This window comes from Oncorhynchus masou, chromosome 11 (genome assembly GCF_036934945.1).
Source record: "Oncorhynchus masou masou isolate Uvic2021 chromosome 11, UVic_Omas_1.1, whole genome shotgun sequence".
NCBI classification, from domain to species: Eukaryota; Metazoa; Chordata; class Actinopteri; order Salmoniformes; family Salmonidae; genus Oncorhynchus; species Oncorhynchus masou.
This window is the reverse complement of record NC_088222.1, coordinates 12,450,253-12,470,593: the sequence shown is the minus strand read 5'-3', so window position 1 is coordinate 12,470,593 and position 20,341 is coordinate 12,450,253. Positions and strand designations below refer to the sequence as shown.

Sequence of the window (20,341 nt, the reverse complement as noted above, 5' to 3'; positions counted from 1 at the left end):
AAATCATGTCCAATCAATTGAATTTACCACAGGTGGACTCCAATCAAGTTGTAAAAACATCTCAAGGTTGATCAATGGAAACAGGATGCACCTTAGCTCATTTTCATGCCTCATAACAAAGAGTCTGAATAATTATGTAACATGGTATTTCTGTTTTTTAAAATTTTTAATACATTTGCTAACATTTCTAAAAACCTGCATTCACTTTGTCATTATGGGGTATTAGGGCAAGATCGAGAAGGAAAAAGTTAATTCAATCAATTTTAGATTAAGGCTGTAACGTATCAAAATGTGGAAAAGGCAAGGGGTCTGAATACTTCCCGAATGCACTGTAGATACTCTAGTCTATTAGCCACATTATGACTATCCTTGCTAGTTATTGTAGCTACCTGGACTATCTGCATTCACTCCTTTTAAACAAAATCATCACACTGCTGCTGCTTATCTAGCCTGTTGCTTAGTCACTTTACCCATACTTATATGTATATATCTACCTCAATTACCTCGTACCCCTGCACATCAATTCTGTGCTGGTACCCTGTGTGTATAGCCAAGTTATCGTTTCTCATTGTGTATTTATTTATCTTATTTTTCTCTCTGAACTGTTGTTAGGGCCTGTAAACCTTTCACTGTTGGTCTACTCCTGTACAGAAAGCATTTGACAATTTGATTTAGACAAATATTTTTGTAGCTATATATATATATTTTTTTTTTACAACTGTCTAGTTGTATTTATCAACCCAGCTCTTTACAATGCAAGTCGGTGTAGGCTTTAATTTGACATTGAAGTTAGACATTCAATATCGATGCCTTAATTTGACAATGACCACTGTGTACATTGCACATTCTAAAAAAAAGGTGAGATATACCAGAGCTTTGAGAGAAAGGAGATAGGAATCCCACTGGACAATGAATGGAGAAACGCATAACGCCCCTCCCAGCAGACTGTCGACCAATTGTGCTCACGTTGTTACTTTGTTGCTAAACTAATTGTCAGGCCATCTGTTCTAAAAGTTGAGAAACCTAACTATTTTCCTAAAGTGTGTAATGTCCCGATTCCAAAGCTATATGACATTACAGAGAACAAGTTTATTATTTCACATCTCAGAAAAGATTTGCAATGCTGTACTTCATGAAATTCTCGCTAATGTTTTAACAGAAAACTAAGGTGCGTAAAGATGGAGGAATTCAGATTTTAAAAAATGTTTTTGGGTGGAGGAATTCAGATATGACGTCATTGTTTTCAGCACTACCCACAGTTCTTAAACTATGGCTCCTAAATTTAACAAAATGTGCCAGTAAATTAGCTCAATCTACTTTTTAGTATACTGTGCTTTGCTGATACAAAAGGATAACGGAGAGCACTGTACAATACGACGAATTGAGAAAACAAGGCATTTTATGTAAGTACATGAGGGTAGCCATCTTTATACACCTAAGTTATTAGCCATCTTTATACACCTATGTTATTGACTCCCATTCCCTACTTGAAGGAGAGCTTTCCTTGTCCCAGAATCGCCCAGAATGCACCGTTGACGACGCATGGGCAATTTACACCATGGGCGTTAATACAATTCCAATGGAGTGTCTCTGGATATACTGACATCCGTTGGCTGGTTTCCTGTATTTGCATGCCCACAAAAAAAGGGTATTCACTGGTTACACCGTTCATAAAGTCATAAACCCCGCCCATTTGTACAATTAATCTTAACATGTAATTCTAAACCTTACCTTAAGCACAAAACTAACTTTATGCTTAACCCTAAACTTAAATTGAGACCAAAAAGCAAATGTTTTGTTTTCATATTTTTTTGCGACATATTGCCAATTTTGACTTAGTCTGCGCTATCTAGTGGAAACTACAAAAAAGGGGCCCTGCGTCTTTAACGGCAAATTGTACTGAATTTTATTTCGCGAGATTTGCTTGGCGCGGTGACCCATGTGAGCGACACCTCCTGCAAGAATCATTCTCCCCTGCAGAGGAAAAGGCTATGGAGTGCTGAACGTTTTCACTGTTATTCCCCTTTCCCCCCAAGCCCCTGTATTTGTTGTGATTAGATTTCTGTAACCTTTTTGGTGGCTATCGGGCGGTGGAACGATGTGGATTCAAATTCGGACCATAGACGGAAAGGAGACACGAACCATTGAGGATCTTTCCAGGCTGACCAAAATTGAGTCTCTGAGGCTGAAAATCCAAGATATCTTCAATGTAAACCCCGGACAACAACGGTTATTCTATCGGGGCAAACAGGTAGATGTCTCACCTATGGCCATCGTAACAGTTGTTTGTTTACGTTGCAGGATTAGGTGTCAGGCTGCTAAGGTTGTACTTAATACCGGAGCTTCCTGTTTTGAAGGGAATTCGCCAACAGTTCTTGCGCAAGAACCAAGAGGACGCACTCTGCCAGTGATATTAATTTGCTGCTGCTGTTGTCCCCATTCATGCTTTATCTACTGTTGGATACATTGTTGCAGCGTTTTCAGTTGGCCTATTTAAAATGCAATCGCCAACACTTGAGCTAGAGAGCTGAGAAATGGCGTATACTTCCTGGTCTTTTTTTCCAGATATTTAGTGTTGGGAAGGAAATGGAAAATGTCCATTCAGATCCAATTACCAATTAAATTTTTTTTCTGTTTTCATTTTTGTATATTTTGGATAGGTGGGCATATTTTATATAATTATCCCGTAATAGTCTTAGATATGTTGAAAACGCGGCGGAATCATGTTTGCAAAAACATTTGGGATCTTTATGTTTCATTGTTTCATTGCCTTTCATATTCATGCGGCATGTGATTGTATGATGCATTTGTTTACGCTTAGGATGCGTTGCTCCACGTGCATTGCCATCCAGTGAAGTGCAGTGTTTACACCCGAGCGCTACTGGTTTGACACCCTCGACGTCACTGCATAGTGAACACGGTGGTTCGGCTTTCTAGTGAAATATGCTACGGTCAGAGTGATCTAAGCATGATTACTTTGTTTCCCCCATATTCTGCATGAACATATAAATCTGAAATACTTAATACTTACAACAGGTGTAGACTAACAGCGAAACGCGTACTTATTGAATACTGTCTTTCAAATTTAGTATGAGTTAGATAAGAGGTTCTGCTGTACAATTACTCCTGGGGATTCTAGACAATTTTCTTTAAAAATGACATCTTTATTTAACTAGGCAAGTTGGTCAAGAACAAATTCCTATTTACTATGATTGCCTAACTGTGGGGCAGAACAACAGATTTTTACCTTGTCAGCTTGGGGATTCGATCTAGCAACCTTTCGGTTACTGGCCCAATGCTCTAACCACTGCTCTAACCACTAGGCTACCTCTAGTTCTAGAGAGTACTCCTGGGGATTCTAGACAGTACTCCTGGGGATTCTAGACAGTACTCCTGGGGATTCTAGACAGTACTCCTGGGGATTCTAGACAGTACTCCTGGGGATTCTAGACAGTACTCCTGGGGATTCTAGACAGTACTCCTGGGGATTCTAGACAGTACTCCTGGGGATTCTAGACAGTACTCCTGGGGATTCAAGAAGCTGAAGTGGATTGACACATTTTCTCTCATTAACGTTACCTCTTTTACAATAGGACATTGATCAGTCAGTGCAACATTGTATTTTCTGAGACTTCACATAATGCCTTGTCATAATTTCAGTGTTTGTGAAGGTCAATTTTTTTTAGGGCTCTGTTTACAATGTAGTAATAATGATTGGCTGCTTGAGTGTTGTCAGAATAGGTGTACACCCACCTACAACCACCTAATGACTCAAAATGCAGGCAGTTAAGAAAAACACTGGCAATACGGTTGGAGACAAATCCTGTTCAGTCCTACTGCCCATGTAATGGCCATTAAGTCCTCTCCTGTGTGTGTCAAACCACATTGTATTTGTCACATGCTTTGTGAACAACAGGTGTAGACTAACAGCGAAACGCTTACTTACGGGCCCTTCCCAACAATGCAGAGAGAAATAATCTAAAAAGAATAACACAAGGAATAAATGCACAATGAGTAATAACTTGGCTTTATACACAGGGTACCAGTACCGAGTTGCAGGGTTATGAGGTAATTGTGGTAGATATGTACATATATGTAGAGGTAAAGTGACTAGGCAACAGGATAGATAATAAACAACAGCAGGAGCGAGTCAAGAGTTAGTGCAAAAAGGATCAATAGTTAACCAAATAGCTACCCGGACTAACTATTTAGCAGTCTTATGGCTTGGGGGTAGAGAGAGTGTGTGTGTGTGTGTGAGACACCCACTTCATAATTGGCGGTAATCTGAGTAATCAGATGTAGAATGCTGGGAGGAGGAGGCTGTAGTCAGGCAGTTAATCGTCTGAGTGCTATGTCCCTGTGTGCTTCTCAAATGGCACCCTGTTTCTTATGTAGTACATTACTTTTGATCACAACCCGTATGCACAAGGTAGAGAATAAGGAGCCATTTGGGACACTACCCGCGTGGGGAATAATTAAAGTTGGAATAATGACTCGACAAGAAAATACTGCTTTTCTATTATCAGATAATACACTTTAATCTCACCATTTTATTCTAGTTATTTGATTTACCATAGAAATTACTTCCTTTTTGAAGGCCAGTTAGCCATCCTTAAATCCTAGGCCCCACTTCTACATTTCATCTGTAAATAAATCAACAAAAGCAGAATTGTGTCTGGCATTGAAAATAAATAGGTTGATTTTGTTTTCTTCTTATTATTATTATTATTACATGAAGTTGAAATGGTTTTTGTCTCTGCACATGCATGCTTGGGGAGGGATTCCATTCCTGCGGAAGTCGTTTGTTGCTGTATAATGTTGTACAGCATGAGGTGTCGGCCATTTTGCATTTTTTGAATGAGGAATCCCTCCATGTGTTTGTCTGTGTAGAGGAAACATGGGACGTAGCCACACCAAGCCTACTTTTTTTGTGGAGAGTAAGCGACTAATTAATTGTTTTATTTTACCTTTATTTAACTAGGCAAGTCAGTTAAGAACAAATTCTTATTTTCAATGACGGCCTTATTTTCAATGACGGCCTGTTCAGGGGCAGAACGGCAGATTTGTACCTTGTCAGCTTGGGGATTTGTACCTTGTACCTTGTCAGCTTGGGGGTTTGAACTTCCAACCTTCCGGTTACTAGTCAAACACTCCAACACTAGGCTACTGAGCAGGTTCCATTTTATAAAGTGAATTTAAACCACAAAAGACCTGTACTTGGTTAGCTTTGACACAGTTGACAGCCCACATATGTTTCATCACCGTGTGATTTATGCATGGCTGTCTGTTTTTTAAGGAAACAATGTGGTTTTCTCTTCATGCATTTCCATACAGAATGTTGAATTTTCCCACTGTCCTTTTATTTAATGATGATGATAATAATACATAATGTGTCATTGAGCAGATGCTTTTATCCAACACGACTTAGTCATGCATGCATACATTTTTTGATGTAGAGGTGCTCCCGGGAATCGAACCCACTATCCTGGCGTTGCAAGCACTATGTTCTACCAAATGAGCTTCAGAGGACCACAATATGTGCTAGGCTATGGGTTTGAGGGTTATGTGGCTTATTATACAAGAAGGCCCTTGGGTTTCAGTGCTGATTTTGTGGAGTACTGTTGTACTGTAGTATAGTTGTACTGTAGTGAAGGCCTGGTAGTACAGTAATGTACTGTAGGAAAGTTGTAGTGTAGGTCTACTAGGACAGTAATGTAAAGTAGTGTAGGTCTAGTAGTGTAGTACAGTAATATACTGTAGTAAAGTTGTAGTGTAGGTCTACTAGGACAGTAATGTAAAGTAGTGTAGGTCTAGTAGTATAGTTGTAGTGTAGTACAGTAATATACTGTAGTAAAGTTGTAGTGTAGGTCTACTAGGACAGTAATGTAAAGTAGTGTAGGTCTAGTAGTGTAGTACAGTAATATACTGTAGTAAAGTTGTAGTGTAGGTCTACTTAGGACAGTAATGTAAAGTAGTGTAGGTCTAGTAGTATAGTTGTAGTGTAGTACAGTAATGTACTGTAGTAAAGTTGTAGTGTAGGTCTACTAGGACAGTAATGTAAAGTAGTGTAGGTCTAGTAGTATAGTTGTAGTACAGTAATATACTGTAGTAAAGTTGTAGTGCAGGTCTACTAGGACAGTAATGTAAAGTAGTGTAGGTCTAGTAGTATAGTTGTAGTGTAGTACAGTAATATACTGTAGTGTAGGCCTAGTAGTACTGTAGTAAAGTTGTACTGTAATACTGTAGAGTAATGTACTGTAGTAAAGTTGTACTGTAAAACTGTAGTGTAGTAGAGTAATGTACTGTAGTAAAGTTGTACTGTAGTAAAGTTGTACTATAGTGTAGTACAGTAATGTACTGTAGTAAAGTTGTAGTGTAGTACAGTAATGTACTGTAGTAAAGTTGTACTGTAATAGTGTAGTACAGTAATGTACTTTTATTTCCTCTGCCTCGTAGGAAAGCAGGCAGGGTGGGTGGGGGATTTCCACGTGTGAAGAAATGTGAAGAATGAGCCACTCACAGTACCGACTACCGAAACACTGTTAGAATATGCTGCCGGAGGAGACCCGTTCAACTCATTCAATATCAAAATGGCGTTGTTTCAGACCTAGTTCAATGCATTGACTGACTCTGTCCTTGTGTTTGAAGATGGTCCATTTTACAGAGCCACAGTGGTCTTGTAAGTCTGTGGTAAAGGTACCTTTTTCTAGTCTTTATAGTACCTGCCTACCAGTCACCCACTTTCCCTTACATAGGAATACAGTCACCATTGCCATTCTCTTTCAGATCAGAACATGCCGTCTCATCACACTCAAGGCTTGTGATTGGCTGGTTTTGAATTATGCTCCCTGTCTATTGGAGAGTGAGTGTTGCTCAGAGTGTTTGAAGGTCAGGCAGTAGTATTTCACTGTTCGAGTTGTAATGACCTTTCGGTGCCAAAAAAAACCACTCGTACGTCTGGAATGTTATAAATGCTCCCAAATGCGAGAAAATACCGATCAACTGTTTTTCATAAACACAAATACACACACAATGTTTTCAACACGACAGACTAATAAACCGTGACACATTTTCTCTGTTGGAAAACCCAGGGCATTCGTTCAGTTATCTTGGTACTGCTCAGAGGCATTGAGGGCTTTGTAAGAACCGGTTCCAGGGTTTTGGGGGACAGGGATGAGAGTGAGCTGCAGTCATCCATGCGTACAGGCACGCCCAGTTTAGGGCTGGGCTGGCTGAAGGTTTGAAGCCTGTCGTCTGACAGGGCTGAGGGCACTTGAATCCATTTACATAGTGCTTCTTGCCTGCAGTGGAGGCAGTGTTAATAACCCGATGAAAGTTGGTGTCCTTTATGAGTTAAGGAACAGTGTGCCATTTTAAGAAGCGACAGTTGAGGTAGATCAATGTAGTCCCATGGTCGTGTTCGTAAGGGCACACTGTAATAAGACGTTTTCAAAGCATTTTGTAACAGAAAACAACAATGAGCATTAGAGAGTCCCTCTCCTTTTTCTTCAATTTTGTGCCTACTGAACACAACCCAGTATTCTGTGATTCCTGTAGGTCAAAGGTCAGAGTAATTGTTACGTTGTATGAATTGGTGTGGGTTTTTTGAGAGAGGTCAGTGTGACATGGGAGTAGGAGGGAATCAATCCAAAGCTTTAGGTGTTTTATTGTGTCTATCTTTTCTGCCGTCCTGCCATAGAGAACACCTTACAGACGCTGTGCTTAAGGACAATAAATCAATTGGACGCTGGTAACCACAAACCTAGCTCTGGCTTATATAATAAATACAATAACATTCAAGTCTTTAAAAAAAATGTTACATAGAAATGGCTAAACTAGAATATTTCCATGTTCAAATACCCTGCACGTGGATTTAGATTTTAGGATTTTCGGTTATCACAGTATTCGCACGGTCCAGTCTAGTTCTTTTGTTGGTGGTTCCATCAGAGGCAATGCTATGTTGAAGCCTGTGTGTTCTTAATTTGAATAGCAGCTCGCTACAGAAACTGTGCCACGGTTGTTGGTAATGCAAGGTAATTGGGAGCACTTTCCTTTTCACTGTACCAGACCGGTTTGTCAAAAACGCAGGGTCCTGCTTTACAAACACAACGGCTAGGAGGAAACGCAGGGTCCTGCTTTACAAACACAACGGCTAGGAGGAAACGCAGGGTCCTGCTTTACAAACACAACGGCTAGGAAGAAACGCAGGGACCTGCTTTACAAACACAACGGCTTGGAGGAAACGCAGGGGCCTGCTTTACAAACACAACGGCTTGGAGGAAACGCAGGGTCCTGCTTTACAAACACAACGGCTAGGAGGAAACGCAGGGTCCTGCTTTACAAACACAACGGCTAGGAGGAAACGCAGGGTTCTGCTTTACAAACACAACGGCTTGGAGGAAACGCAGGGTCCTGCTTTACAAACACAACGGCTAGGAAGAAACGCAGGGTCCTGCTTTACAAACACAACGGCTAGGAAGAAACGAGGTTTGGCGGGTTGGGGGGGGAGCAAGCCGCACCGAGCCAAATCAAGTCGACTTCTTTTTGTCCATGTATTTACTGGAGCTAAAGAATGGAATCTATTTGAGGAAAACATGACTGTGTTCTGTATAGATGACTAAATAGAGCAGAGTTTGGGTACACTCTAGATGTGCAGTTCCATGTCAGTGTTTTGGGCTGCTTGGGACCGGGGTGTTCGCTCTTGATAAGAAACGTGACCTTGTTTTTTTCCCCTATTGCTCCCCTCTTTGGCAGTCTAGCGGGCGGTAGGCGAGGGGTGGGTTGGGCCGTGGGGGATGGGGTACGGAGCAGGAGCACTGTGTGTGTGTTGGGCGTTTTCTAACTTATCCCAGAATTACTTTCTCCCTGCCAGGCTGACTGTGGCTCTCTAGTCTCTCATCACACAACTGACTCTAGAGACTCGTCTCTCACCACTGACTCTAGACTAGTCTCTCATCACCCCACTGACTCTATAGACTAGTCTCTCATCACCACACTGACTCTATAGACTAGTCTCTCATCACCACACTGACTCTATAGACTAGTCTCTCATCACCACACTGACTCTATAGACTAGTCTCTCATCACCACACTGACTCTATAGACTAGTCTCTCATCACCACACTGACTCTATAGACTAGTCTCTCCTCACCACACTGACTCTATAGACTAGTCTCTCCTCACCACACTGACTCTATAGACTCGTCTCTCCTCACCACACTGACTCTATAGACTCGTCTCTCCTCACCACACTGACTCTATAGACTCGTCTCTCCTCACCACACTGACTCTATAGACTCGTCTCATCACCACACTGACTCTATAGACTAGTCTCTCACCACCGGCCACACTGACTCTATAGACTAGTCTCTCACCACCGGCCACACTGACTCTATAGACTAGTCTCTCACCACTGACTCTATAGACTAGTCTCTCATCACCACACTGGCTCTATAGACTAGTCACTCACCACACCACTGACTCTATAGACTAGTCTCTCACCACTGACTCTATAGACTAGTCTCTCACCACTGGCCCCACTGACTCTATAGACTAGTCTCTCACCACTGACTCTATAGACTAGTCTCTCACTGCCCCACTGACTCTATGACTAGTCTCTCACTACTGACTCTATAGACTAGTCTCACACCACTGACTATAGACTAGTCTCTCACCACCGCCCCACTGACTCTATGACTAGTCTCTCACCACTGACTCTATAGACTAGTCTCTCATCACCACACTGACTCTATAGACTAGTCTCTCACCACTGACTCTATAGACGATTCTCTCACCACCCCACTGACTCTATAGACTAGTCTCTCACCGCCCCACTGACTCTATAGACTAGTCTCTCACCGCCCCACTGACTCTATAGACTAGTCTCTCACCGCCCCACTGACTCTATGGACTAGTCTCTCACCGCTGGCTCCACTGACTCTATAGACTAGTCTCTCACCACTGACTCTATAGACTAGTCTCTCACCGCCCCACTAACTCTATAGACTAGTCTCTCACCACTGACTCTATAGACTAGTCTCTCACCACCCCACTGACTCTATGACTAGTCTCTCACTGCCCCACTAATTGGTATGGTTTTGCACATTTGTTGCGTTAGGGACATTATTCTTAACACAGCGCGCATCCAACCCGGATGCCAGCCGCACCATGTGTTGGAGGAAACACTGTGCACCTGGCAACCTTGGTTAGCGTGCACTGCGCCCGGCCCGCCACAGGAGGTGCTGGTGCGCGATGAGACAAGGATGAGACAAGGATTAGACAAGGACATCCCTACCGGCCAAGCCCTCCCTAACCCGGACCTAACCAAGGCCAATTGTGCGTCGCCCCACGGACCTCCTGGTCGTGGCCGGTTGTGACAGAGCCTGGGCACGAACCCAGAGTCTCTGGTGGAACAGCTGACGCTGCAGTACAGCACCCTTAACCACTGCGCCACCCGGGAGGCCCCTTTAATGGACTTTTTCAGGTTCGGCCTGGTGGTGTAGTGCTGCCCATCTTCTCCACATGGAATATATTAGGTCCAGCAATTGCCTATTCAAACACTGAAGGAGACGTTTAATAATTACATATTCAAAATAAGTTGTCCCAACCTTGCCAATGCGTAAGCAAAGCAGGTCCTATGCAGTTTTTAGTCACTGTCTGAGTGCTGTGCTTGTAATGATTTAGAAATTAGCTTTTCAAAGAGCGTCTGGCTGACTTGTCACCTTGGATAAGATAAACACAGAAAGTAGTTTGACTGGGGAGAGGTAGTAATTGTGATCAATAACCAAATAATAATAATAATGAGAATACACACTAGGGTCGTCCCTGACAACAACAAAAAATCTCGGTTGACCGAAAGTCGTCTGTTCTTCCAACCAATCAAATTTTTTAAACTTGTATTTTTCACACACAGTTGAAGTCAGAAGTTTACATACACTTAGGTTGGAGTCATTAAAAGTCATTTTTCAACCACTCCACACATTTCTTGTTAACAAACTATAGTTTTGGAAAGTCAATAAAGACATCTACTTTGTGCATGACACAAGTCATTTTTCCAATAATTGTTTACAGACAGATTATTTCACTTATAATTCAATGTAATACAATTCCAGTGGGTCAGAAGTATACATACACTAAGTTGACTGTGCCTTTAAACAACTTGGAAAATTCCAGAAAATTATGTCATGGCTTTAGAAGCTTCTGATAGGCTAATTGACATCATTTGAGTCAATTGGAGATGTACCTGTGGATGTATTTCAAGGCCTACCTTCAAACTCAGTGCCTCTTTGCTTGACATCATGGGAACATCAAAAGAAATCAGCAGCTTCATTCTTGGGAGAAATTTCCAGAAGCCTGAAGGTACCACGCTCATCTGTACAAATAATAGTACGCAAGTATAAACCCCATGGGACCACGCAGCCGTCATACCGCTCGGGAAGGAGACATATTCTGTCTCCTAGAGATGAATGTACTTTGGTGCAAAAAGTGCAAATCAATCCCAGAACAACAGCAAAGGACCTTGTGAAGATGCTGGAGAAACAGGTAAAAAGTATCTGTATCCATAGTAAAACGAGTCCTATATCGACATAACCTGAAAGGCCGCTCAGCAAGGATGAAGCCACTACTCCAAAACCACCATAAAACATCCAGACTACGGTTTGCAACTGTACATGGGAACACAGATCATACTTTTTGGAGAAATGTCCTTGGTCAGATGAAACAAAAATAGAAATGTTTGGCCATAATGACCATCATTATGTTTAGAGGATAAAGGGGGAGGCTTGCAAGCAGAAGAACAACATTCCAACTGTGAAGCACGGGGGTGGCAGCATTATGTTGTGGGGGTGCTTTGCTACAGGAGGGACTGGTGCACTTCACAAAATAGATGGCATCATAAGGCAGGAAAATGATGTGGATATATTGAAGCAACATCTCAAGACATCAGTCAGGAAGATAAAGCTTGGTCGCAAATGGGTCAAATGGACAATGACCCCAAGCATACTTCCACAGTTGTGGCAAAATAAGGACAACAAAGTCAAGGTATCGAAGTGGCCATCACAAAGCCCTGACCTCAATCCCATAGAAAATGTGTGGTCAGAACTGAAAAATCGTGTACGAGCAAGGAGGCCTACAAACCCGACTGACTGTTACACCAACTCTGTCAGGAGGAATGGGAAAAAATTCACCCAACTTATTGTAGGAAGCTTGTGGAAGGCTACCCGAAATGTTTGATCCAAGTTAAACTATATCAAAGACAATGCTACCAAATACTAATTGAGTGCATGTAAACGTCTGACCCACTGGGAATGTGATGAAAAAAATAAAGCTGAAATAAATTATTCTCTCTACTATTATTCTGACATTTCACATTCTTAAAATGAAGTGGTGATCCTGACTAACCTAAAACAGGGAATGTTTACTGGGATTGAAAACTTAGTTTAAATGTAATTGGCTAAGGTGTATGTAAACTTCCGACTTCAAGTGTGTATATGTATATATATATATGTGTGTATGTCTCTGTGTTTTAATAAAATCATCCATATGCATTGAGCTTGTCTGATACTTTAAGCTTACTGTTTGATGAAATAAGACAGAAATGACTCGAGGGAGCCAGAGATCTAGATAACCAGGGAAGAAAATATATCCCGAAGTTGCTGGTAATAAATAAATAAATAAACGAGTCGTCATCAACCCTTCTCATGTGGAATGCCGATATATCTTACCATTTCTACTGATCTGCGTGACAGTTCTGGTTTTCATATACACATTTTTTCCAAACAGTTTCATTTATGATAACTTCTTCATATCTCAAAATCATTGTCATGTGGTTAATCACAATGCTATCTAAATGAAAAAATTATACATACTAAAAAAGTAATTTCTATTGCCATTTATGTAAAAATAGCCTACACAAAGCCAACAAATAAAAACATTGCAGCCTGCAGGTAGAAAACATCCTGATTTTTAGTATAAATATCCTATAATTCACATTGGCTACACATGGCCTGTCTGCAACCAACTTGAAACATTGTATCAACAATTAACTTGGGTCCAGCTGAAGCTTGAGCTAGCTAACTTGCAACATTGTTTAAAATACTTCGGGCCCTCAGTTTCCTGCCCAGTGAGCTCGGGATGTACACAGCTGTAGGGTATTTACGCAAGGGATAAGAAGCAGTGCTTGACTTTGGCAGAAGCTCACCGGAGCAGAGTACTGACACCTCAAATGTTCTACTGCTTGAGCTCCTGTTCCTCTTTATAGAATATTAGCTCAAAAGTATTGAGGAGCTCCTGCACCTAAATATAAACAGTACTAGCACCCAAAATGAGTACCGGAACATATTTTAGTTCAAGTCAAGCACTGATGAGAAGTAATCAGCCTATTTTATGACTTTTCCACTGAATCAGAGCATAGCATTTTCCCCTTTCACTCTGAGTTGTTATCGAAAGGGACGGAGTTGGAAAGATTTTTCAAGTACATTGATGAACTATTGTCATTCTCAATGGATGTTAAAACCGACTTTGTTTGCTGTTTGAGGTGAAGAAAACATTACTTTGAGAATCTCCACAGCTCATTAGTGGTTGTGCGTTAAGCCAATCAGAAATTCTATCAGACATCCCCAAATGGCCACATTAATATACCTCCATTTGCATGCAGGCCATGTAGCCTAGAGGGCTATTTCTATGCGTATTCATGCTTACTCAGCATTGACAGGAGCGCTTCAAACAAAACACTATGACTAAATTGACAACTCGTAAATAGAATGAAATAAACCAAAACTTGTTTCTCACAAGTGTCGCAGCATAGGTTGTGCGCTCTGCAAACAAAATGTCCACTCTGACAATGAGAACGGTAAAAGACTGGAATAATATGTTGAATGCATTAACATAAATTACCATAACAAAACAAACATTGTAGATTAGGAATTAACGGTAAATGTACTACTGGTGATGTATGTAAAGGGGAATTGATAGACGCTAACAATCAAATGCAAACAATTCACACAAAGTTATGAAACAATGAATGTGCACAAATTGGCAGAAGAGAGCACATTCTACAGAAGTGCATTGTGCATCTGGGTACTGCATGGTTAATCTGATGTCTGCATTGGCCGTGTAGCATGTATGGTGATAAGCCTCAGCAGAAATCAGGGCATTCATACTTATTGTGCTTTGCTGAGCAGTGCAAAGCTGTGGTGAAGGAAATTGTCAACGAAGTGAGTTTTTGTGCTTTCTACAGGATGCACCGCCCCCACCTACAGTCAACCAATCATGTCAATGCAGAGCCATACAGAGCCTTCCACATTGTTGTAACAGTTGGGAGGAGCATGGCGATGCGGTATGGAGCTCGATTTGGTCTCTGGAGGCTCCGCAATTGCGTCCCACCCTCCATATGGAGCCTCCAACCACATTTTCAGATAAATTGGCTCTCAGTCTAGGCCTCCGCAATGGATTAGTTCACTGAGATGGGTGCATATATGTAGATGTTTTTGTCATATAGAAATGTCCTTGTTCTTGACAGAAAAGCACCCCCCCCCCCTGTTAAAATAACATCAAATTGGTCAGAAATGCAGTGTAGACATTGTTAATGTTCTAAATTACTATTGTAGCTGGAAATGGCTGATTTTTAATGGAAGCCCAGCATCCTGGAGTCTCCTCTTAACTGTTGACTTTGAGACGGGTGTTTTGCGGGTACTATTTAATGAAGCTGCCAGTTGAGGACTTGTGAGGCGTCTGTTTCTCAAACTAGATACTTTAAAGTACTTGTCCTCTTGCTCAGTTGAGCACCGGGGCCTCCCACTCCTTTCTATTCTGGTTAGAGCCAGTTTGTGCTGTTCTGTGAAGGGAGTAGTACACAGTGTTGTACGAGATCTTCAATTTCTTGGCAATTTCTCGCATGGAATAGCCTTGGTTCTGAGAAATGGACTGACGAGTTTCAGAAGAAAGGACTTTGTTTCTGGCCATTTTGAGCCTGTAATCGAACCCACAAATGCTGATGCTCCAGACACTCAACAAGTCTAAGAAGGCCAGTTTTATTGCAACACAACAGTTTTCAGCTGTGCTAACATAATTGCAAAAGGGTTTTCTAATGATCAATTTGCCTTTTAAAATTATTAACTTGGATTAGCTAACACAACGTGCCATTGGAACACAGGCGAGATGGTTGCTGATAATGGGCCTCTGTAAGCCTATGTAGATATTCCATAAAAAATCTGCCGTTTCCAGCTACGATAGTCATTTACAGCATTAGCCATGTCTACTCTGTATTCCTGATCAATTTGATGTTATCTTAATGGGAAAAAATGTTGCTTTTCTTTCAAAAACAAGGACATTTCTAAGTGACCCCAAACCTTTGAATGGTAGTGTGTGTCTAAAGTTTTAGAACACCTACTCATTCCAGGATTTCTTTATTTTGGCTATTTTCTCAATTGTAAATAATGGTGAAGACATCAAAACTATGAAGTAACACATATGGAATCATATAGTAACCAAAAAATGTTAAAGAAATCTAAATATATTTGAAATTCTTCAAATAGCCACCCTTTGCCTTGATGATAGCTTTGTACACTCTTGGCACTCTCTCAACCAGTTTCACCTGCAATGCTTTTCAAACAGTCTTGAAGGAGTTCCCACATACAGTGCCTTGCGAAAGTATTCGGCCCCCTTGAACTTTGCGACCTTTTGCCACATTTCAGGCTTCAAACATAAAGATATACAACTGTATTTTTTGTGTGAAGAATCAACAACAAGTGGGACACAATCATGAAGTGGAACGACATTTATTGGATATTTCAAACTTTTTTAACAAATCAAAAACTGAAAAATTGGGCGTGCAAAATTATTCAGCCCCTTTACTTTCAGTGCAGCAAACTCTCTCCAGAAGTTCAGTGAGGATCTCTGAATGATCCAATGTTGACCTAAATGACTAATGATGATAAATACAATCCACCTGTGTGTAATCAAGTCTCCGTATAAATGCACCTGCACTGTGATCGTCTCAGAGGTCCGTTAAAAGCGCAGAGAGCATCATGAAGAACAAGGAACACACCAGGCAGGTCCGAGATACTGTTGTGAAGAAGTTTAAAGCCGGATTTGGATACAAAAATATTTCCCAAGCTTTAAACATCCCAAGGAGCACTGTGCAAGCGATAATATTGAAATGGAAGGAGTATCAGACCACTGCAAATCTATCAAGACCTGGCCGTCCCTCTAAACTTTCAGCTCATACAAGGAGAAGACTGATCAGAGATGCAGCCAAGAGGCCCATGATCATGATTGTTGATTCTTCAAAAAAAAGTTTTATCAGTTTTATATCTTTATGTTTGAAGCCTGAAATGTGGCAAAAGGTCGCAAAGTTCAAGGGGGCCGAATACTTTCGCATGGACTGTATATGCCGAGCACTTGTTGCCTTCTTTTCCTTCACTCTGTGGTCCAACTCATCCCAAACCATCTAAAAACAATTTTGGGACTCAATGAAAACAACAGTGGCTGTAATAATTTATACTGCATGATCTTATTTTATTATTCACATAAGGATATATCAAGTTATTATTATTACCCCTTTGTACACCAAGAGTGACATTTTGCAAAAGCAAATGGCAGTGAGCCAACCAACCATAACATTTCAAATAGACCGGATGTATGGCATATTATCCAATCGGCCAATCTCTTGAACATTTCTAAACACCAAATTTGTAAAAACATTTTACAGTGCTGTCGGGAAGTATTCAGACGCTTTGCCTTTTTCCACATTTTGTTACGTTACCTTTATGTTATGTTATGTTACGTTACAGGCTTATTCTCACATTGATTACATTGTTTTCCCCCTCATCAATCTACACACAATACCCCATAATGACAAAGCAATAACAGGTTTTTACAAATTTGAGTCTTTGAGTCTTGAGTCTTCTTTGACCCTACGAGCTTGGCACACCTGTATTTGGAGAATTTCTCCCGTTCTTCTCTGCAGATCCTCTCAAGCTCTGTCAGGTTGGATGGGGAGCGCTGCTGCACAGTTATTTCCAGGTCTCTTCAGAGATGTTCAAGTCTGGGCTCCGGCGGGGCCACTCAAGGACATTCAGAGACTTGTCCCAAAGCCACTCCTGCTTTGTCTTGGCTGTGTGCTTTGGGTCATTGTCCTGTTGAGGCTAAGGTTTACCTTCCAATCTGAGGCCATGAGCGCTCTGGACCAGGTTTTCATCAAGGATCTCTCTGTACTTTGCTCCGTTCAGCTTTCCCTCAATCCTGACTAGTCTCCGAGTCCCTACCACTGAAAAACATCCCCACAGCATGATGCTGCCACCACCATGCTTCACCGTAGGGATGGTGCCAGCTTTCCTCCAGACGTGACGCTTGGCATTCAGGCCAAAGAGTTCAATCCTGGTTTTCATCAGTTTTTCTCATGGTCCGAGTCCTTTAGGTGCCTTTTGGCAAACTCCAAGCATGTGCCTTTTACTGGAGAGTGGCTTCCATCTGACCACTCTACCGTAAAGGCCTGATTGGTGGAGTGTTGCAGAGACTGTTGTCCTTCTGGATGGTCCACCCATCTCTACAGGAACTCTGGAGTTCTGTCAGTGACCATCGGGTTCATGGTTACCTCCCTGACCAAGGCCCTTCTCCCCCGATTGCTCAGTTTGGCCGGGCAGCCAGCTCTAGGAAGAGTCTAGGTGGTTCTTAACTTCTTCCATTTAAGAATGGTGGAGGCCACTGAGTTCTTGGGGACCTTCAATGCTGCAGAAATGTTTTGGTACCCTTCCTGTTTTTGCTTTGTCATTATGTGTGTGTGTGTGTGTGTGTGTGTGTGTGTGTGTGTGTGTGTGTGTGTGTGTGTGTGGATTTGATTATTTATATTTAATCCATCTTAGAATAAGGCTGTAACAAAATGTGGAAAAAGTCAAGGGGTCTGAGTACTTTCTGACTGCACTGTAGAAAACATTCAATATCATGTACAAACTGCACCAGTGTTTTTTAGTATTTTTCTTGTTGCAACCTAAGGAGCCTATAAAACGTCTTGATAGAAAGTGGATTGCTTAGTTCATGGCTGCAGAGGGATATTATGTGAATAGTCATTGACCCTCCGATGAATGGTCTAATGCAGATAATGTACACTGTGTTATGGCGTTCCATGCATATCATCATTGCCCCTTTCCCAACACAATAGATGAATTCAAGTCAGTGTGCCGCAGCCTGCCTAGTGTCCTTTTGTCCAGGATGGTTACCATAGAAATATAATTACTAAAACGGACATTCCATTCAAGTCGATGTTCTGTGATGGGTAGTAATTATATTTCTATACTATGCTGTCAACGCCACACAGCAGACAGACCCACACATAAACACGGGGGGAGGGGGTCCTTTATTGGTTGTCATAGCGACTTACCCCCCCTTCTAAGACTGTATGCATTTATTGGAGGAAAGCATGCAGTGGAAGGCAGAGATTTGTGTTCATTTGTTGTGCTGACTTCAGGAATGGATGTCTGGTTTTGGGGAGACAAATTCAAATGTACAGCATATTTCCCGATTCACAATGGTTTTATTTCTTATTGGAATATTCTTGTTCTCATTGTCACAACTAAGATGCATTATTTCCCATTATTTCATTTTGAGAGATGCTGCCCCCACTGTAAAATGATTCCCTAGCCTTATCCCCCTGGTTGCATAACAACTAGGACATTTGGCCCATGGACAGAGTAGATAGAAACCTGTCTGGTACAGGACAGGTGGTGCAGAGCTATTGATTGAGTCTGGAGGTGTAGTAGCTCTTCTTAGTTCAGGTCTTTTATAGGTTTTGATTCTGAATGGTGCTGAGCATCAACACATTGTCCCTCAGCCTTCTGCAGAATTCTGTCTTTGCCGTGCTCTGTGTTTGTCCCTCCTAAGCCTTCTGCAGAATTCTGTCTTTGCCGTGCTCTGTGTTTGTCCCTCCTAAGCCTTCTGCAGAATTCTGTCTTTGCCGTGCTCTGTGTTTGTCCCTCCTAAGCCTTCTGCAGAATTCTGTCTTTGCCGTGCTCTGTGTTTGTCCCTCCTAAGCCTTCTGCAGAATTCTGTCTTTGCCGTGCTCTGTGTTTGTCCCTCCTAAGCCTTCTGCAGAATTCTGTCTTTGCCGTGCTCTGTGTTTGTCCCTTGACAACCAGCTTGTGCTCGGCATACGCTTCCGACGACGGGCCAGTGATGCTATGCTGATTATTTAATATCGCACAAATGTCGGCCAGTCCCCCCCCCCCAAAAAAACAAAAACAAGACCAATATGTCTGCCTACCAGATCAATTTGTATGTATTTTCCAGATGCAAGAGGGACAGATGCTGTTTGACTATCCCAAAGCTGTTTTACCCATCTCAAGAGGAAAACCCCAAAAACAAAAATAGCTGCCTATCTGACATTGATTTGTGTCTTTTATTTTTCAGATGGAAGATGGCCACACACTGTATGACTACAACGTGGGTCTGAATGATATCGTCCAGCTGCTTATCCGTTCCCAAGCGGGGGACGCTCCAGACAGTCCTCTCGTCATCTCCCCTGTCGTCAGCCCCAAGGAGTGTGACACAATGCCCCCCACCACCCTCAACACTACGACTGGTGCAGCTACCACCCCCTCTAAACCTACCACCGTGGCCCCAACACTTACCCCCAAACCCACCACAGTCAACAACAACACAACCACCACTGGCAACACCAGTACTACCACCAACATCAGTACAACTACCAGTAAGAACACGAGTATCACCAGTGATCCCAATAACAACGGAGACGAGTCTTCTTCTGGTCCACCGGCACCACTGGAGCAGCACGACAACCAGCCATCAACCTCTACACGTCCCTTCCTCATAGACGCGGGAATTGGGGTATTCAAGGTAAAAGAGAAATAACTTGCTGGACTGTGGTACAATTTTCTCTCAGGTTGATTCATTTGTGGTTTGGTTAAAGAGAGAGCATTCACAACTCTACTATAGCTTAGTTGGTTATAGAGAGAGCTTTCACAACTACTATAGCTCAGTTGGTTATAGAGAGAGCTTTCACAACTACTATAGCTCAGTTGGTTATAGAGAGAGCATTCACAACTCTATTATAGCTCAGCTGGTTAGAGAGAGAGCATTCACAACTCTACTATAGCTCAGTTGGTTATAGAGAGAGCATTCACAACTACTATTGCTCAGCTGGTTAGAGAGAGAGCATTCACAACTCTACTATAGCTCAGTTGGTTATAGAGAGAGCATTCACAACTACTATAGCTCAGCTGGTTAGAGAGAGAGCATTCACAACTACTATTGCTCAGCTGGTTAGAGAGAGAGCATTCACAACTCTACTATAGCTCAGTTGGTTATAGAGAGAGCATTCACAACTCTA

The 20,341-nt window shown here is 41.9% G+C and overlaps 1 protein-coding gene across 1 annotated transcript in view; it reads left to right on the top strand.

The window, feature by feature from the left end:
• The first annotated feature begins 1,910 nt into the window (after positions 1 to 1,910).
• The window catches only part of LOC135548120 (E3 ubiquitin-protein ligase UHRF2-like), a 43,839-nt gene continuing 25,408 nt past the window's right edge, over positions 1,911 to 20,341 (top strand). The window contains exons 1-2 of the mRNA XM_064977410.1: positions 1,911 to 2,251; positions 19,402 to 19,848. Of these exons, the coding sequence (XP_064833482.1) occupies positions 2,099 to 2,251; positions 19,402 to 19,848 (600 nt within the window). The 5' untranslated portion in view covers positions 1,911 to 2,098. The remainder of the gene's footprint in view (positions 2,252 to 19,401; positions 19,849 to 20,341) is intronic.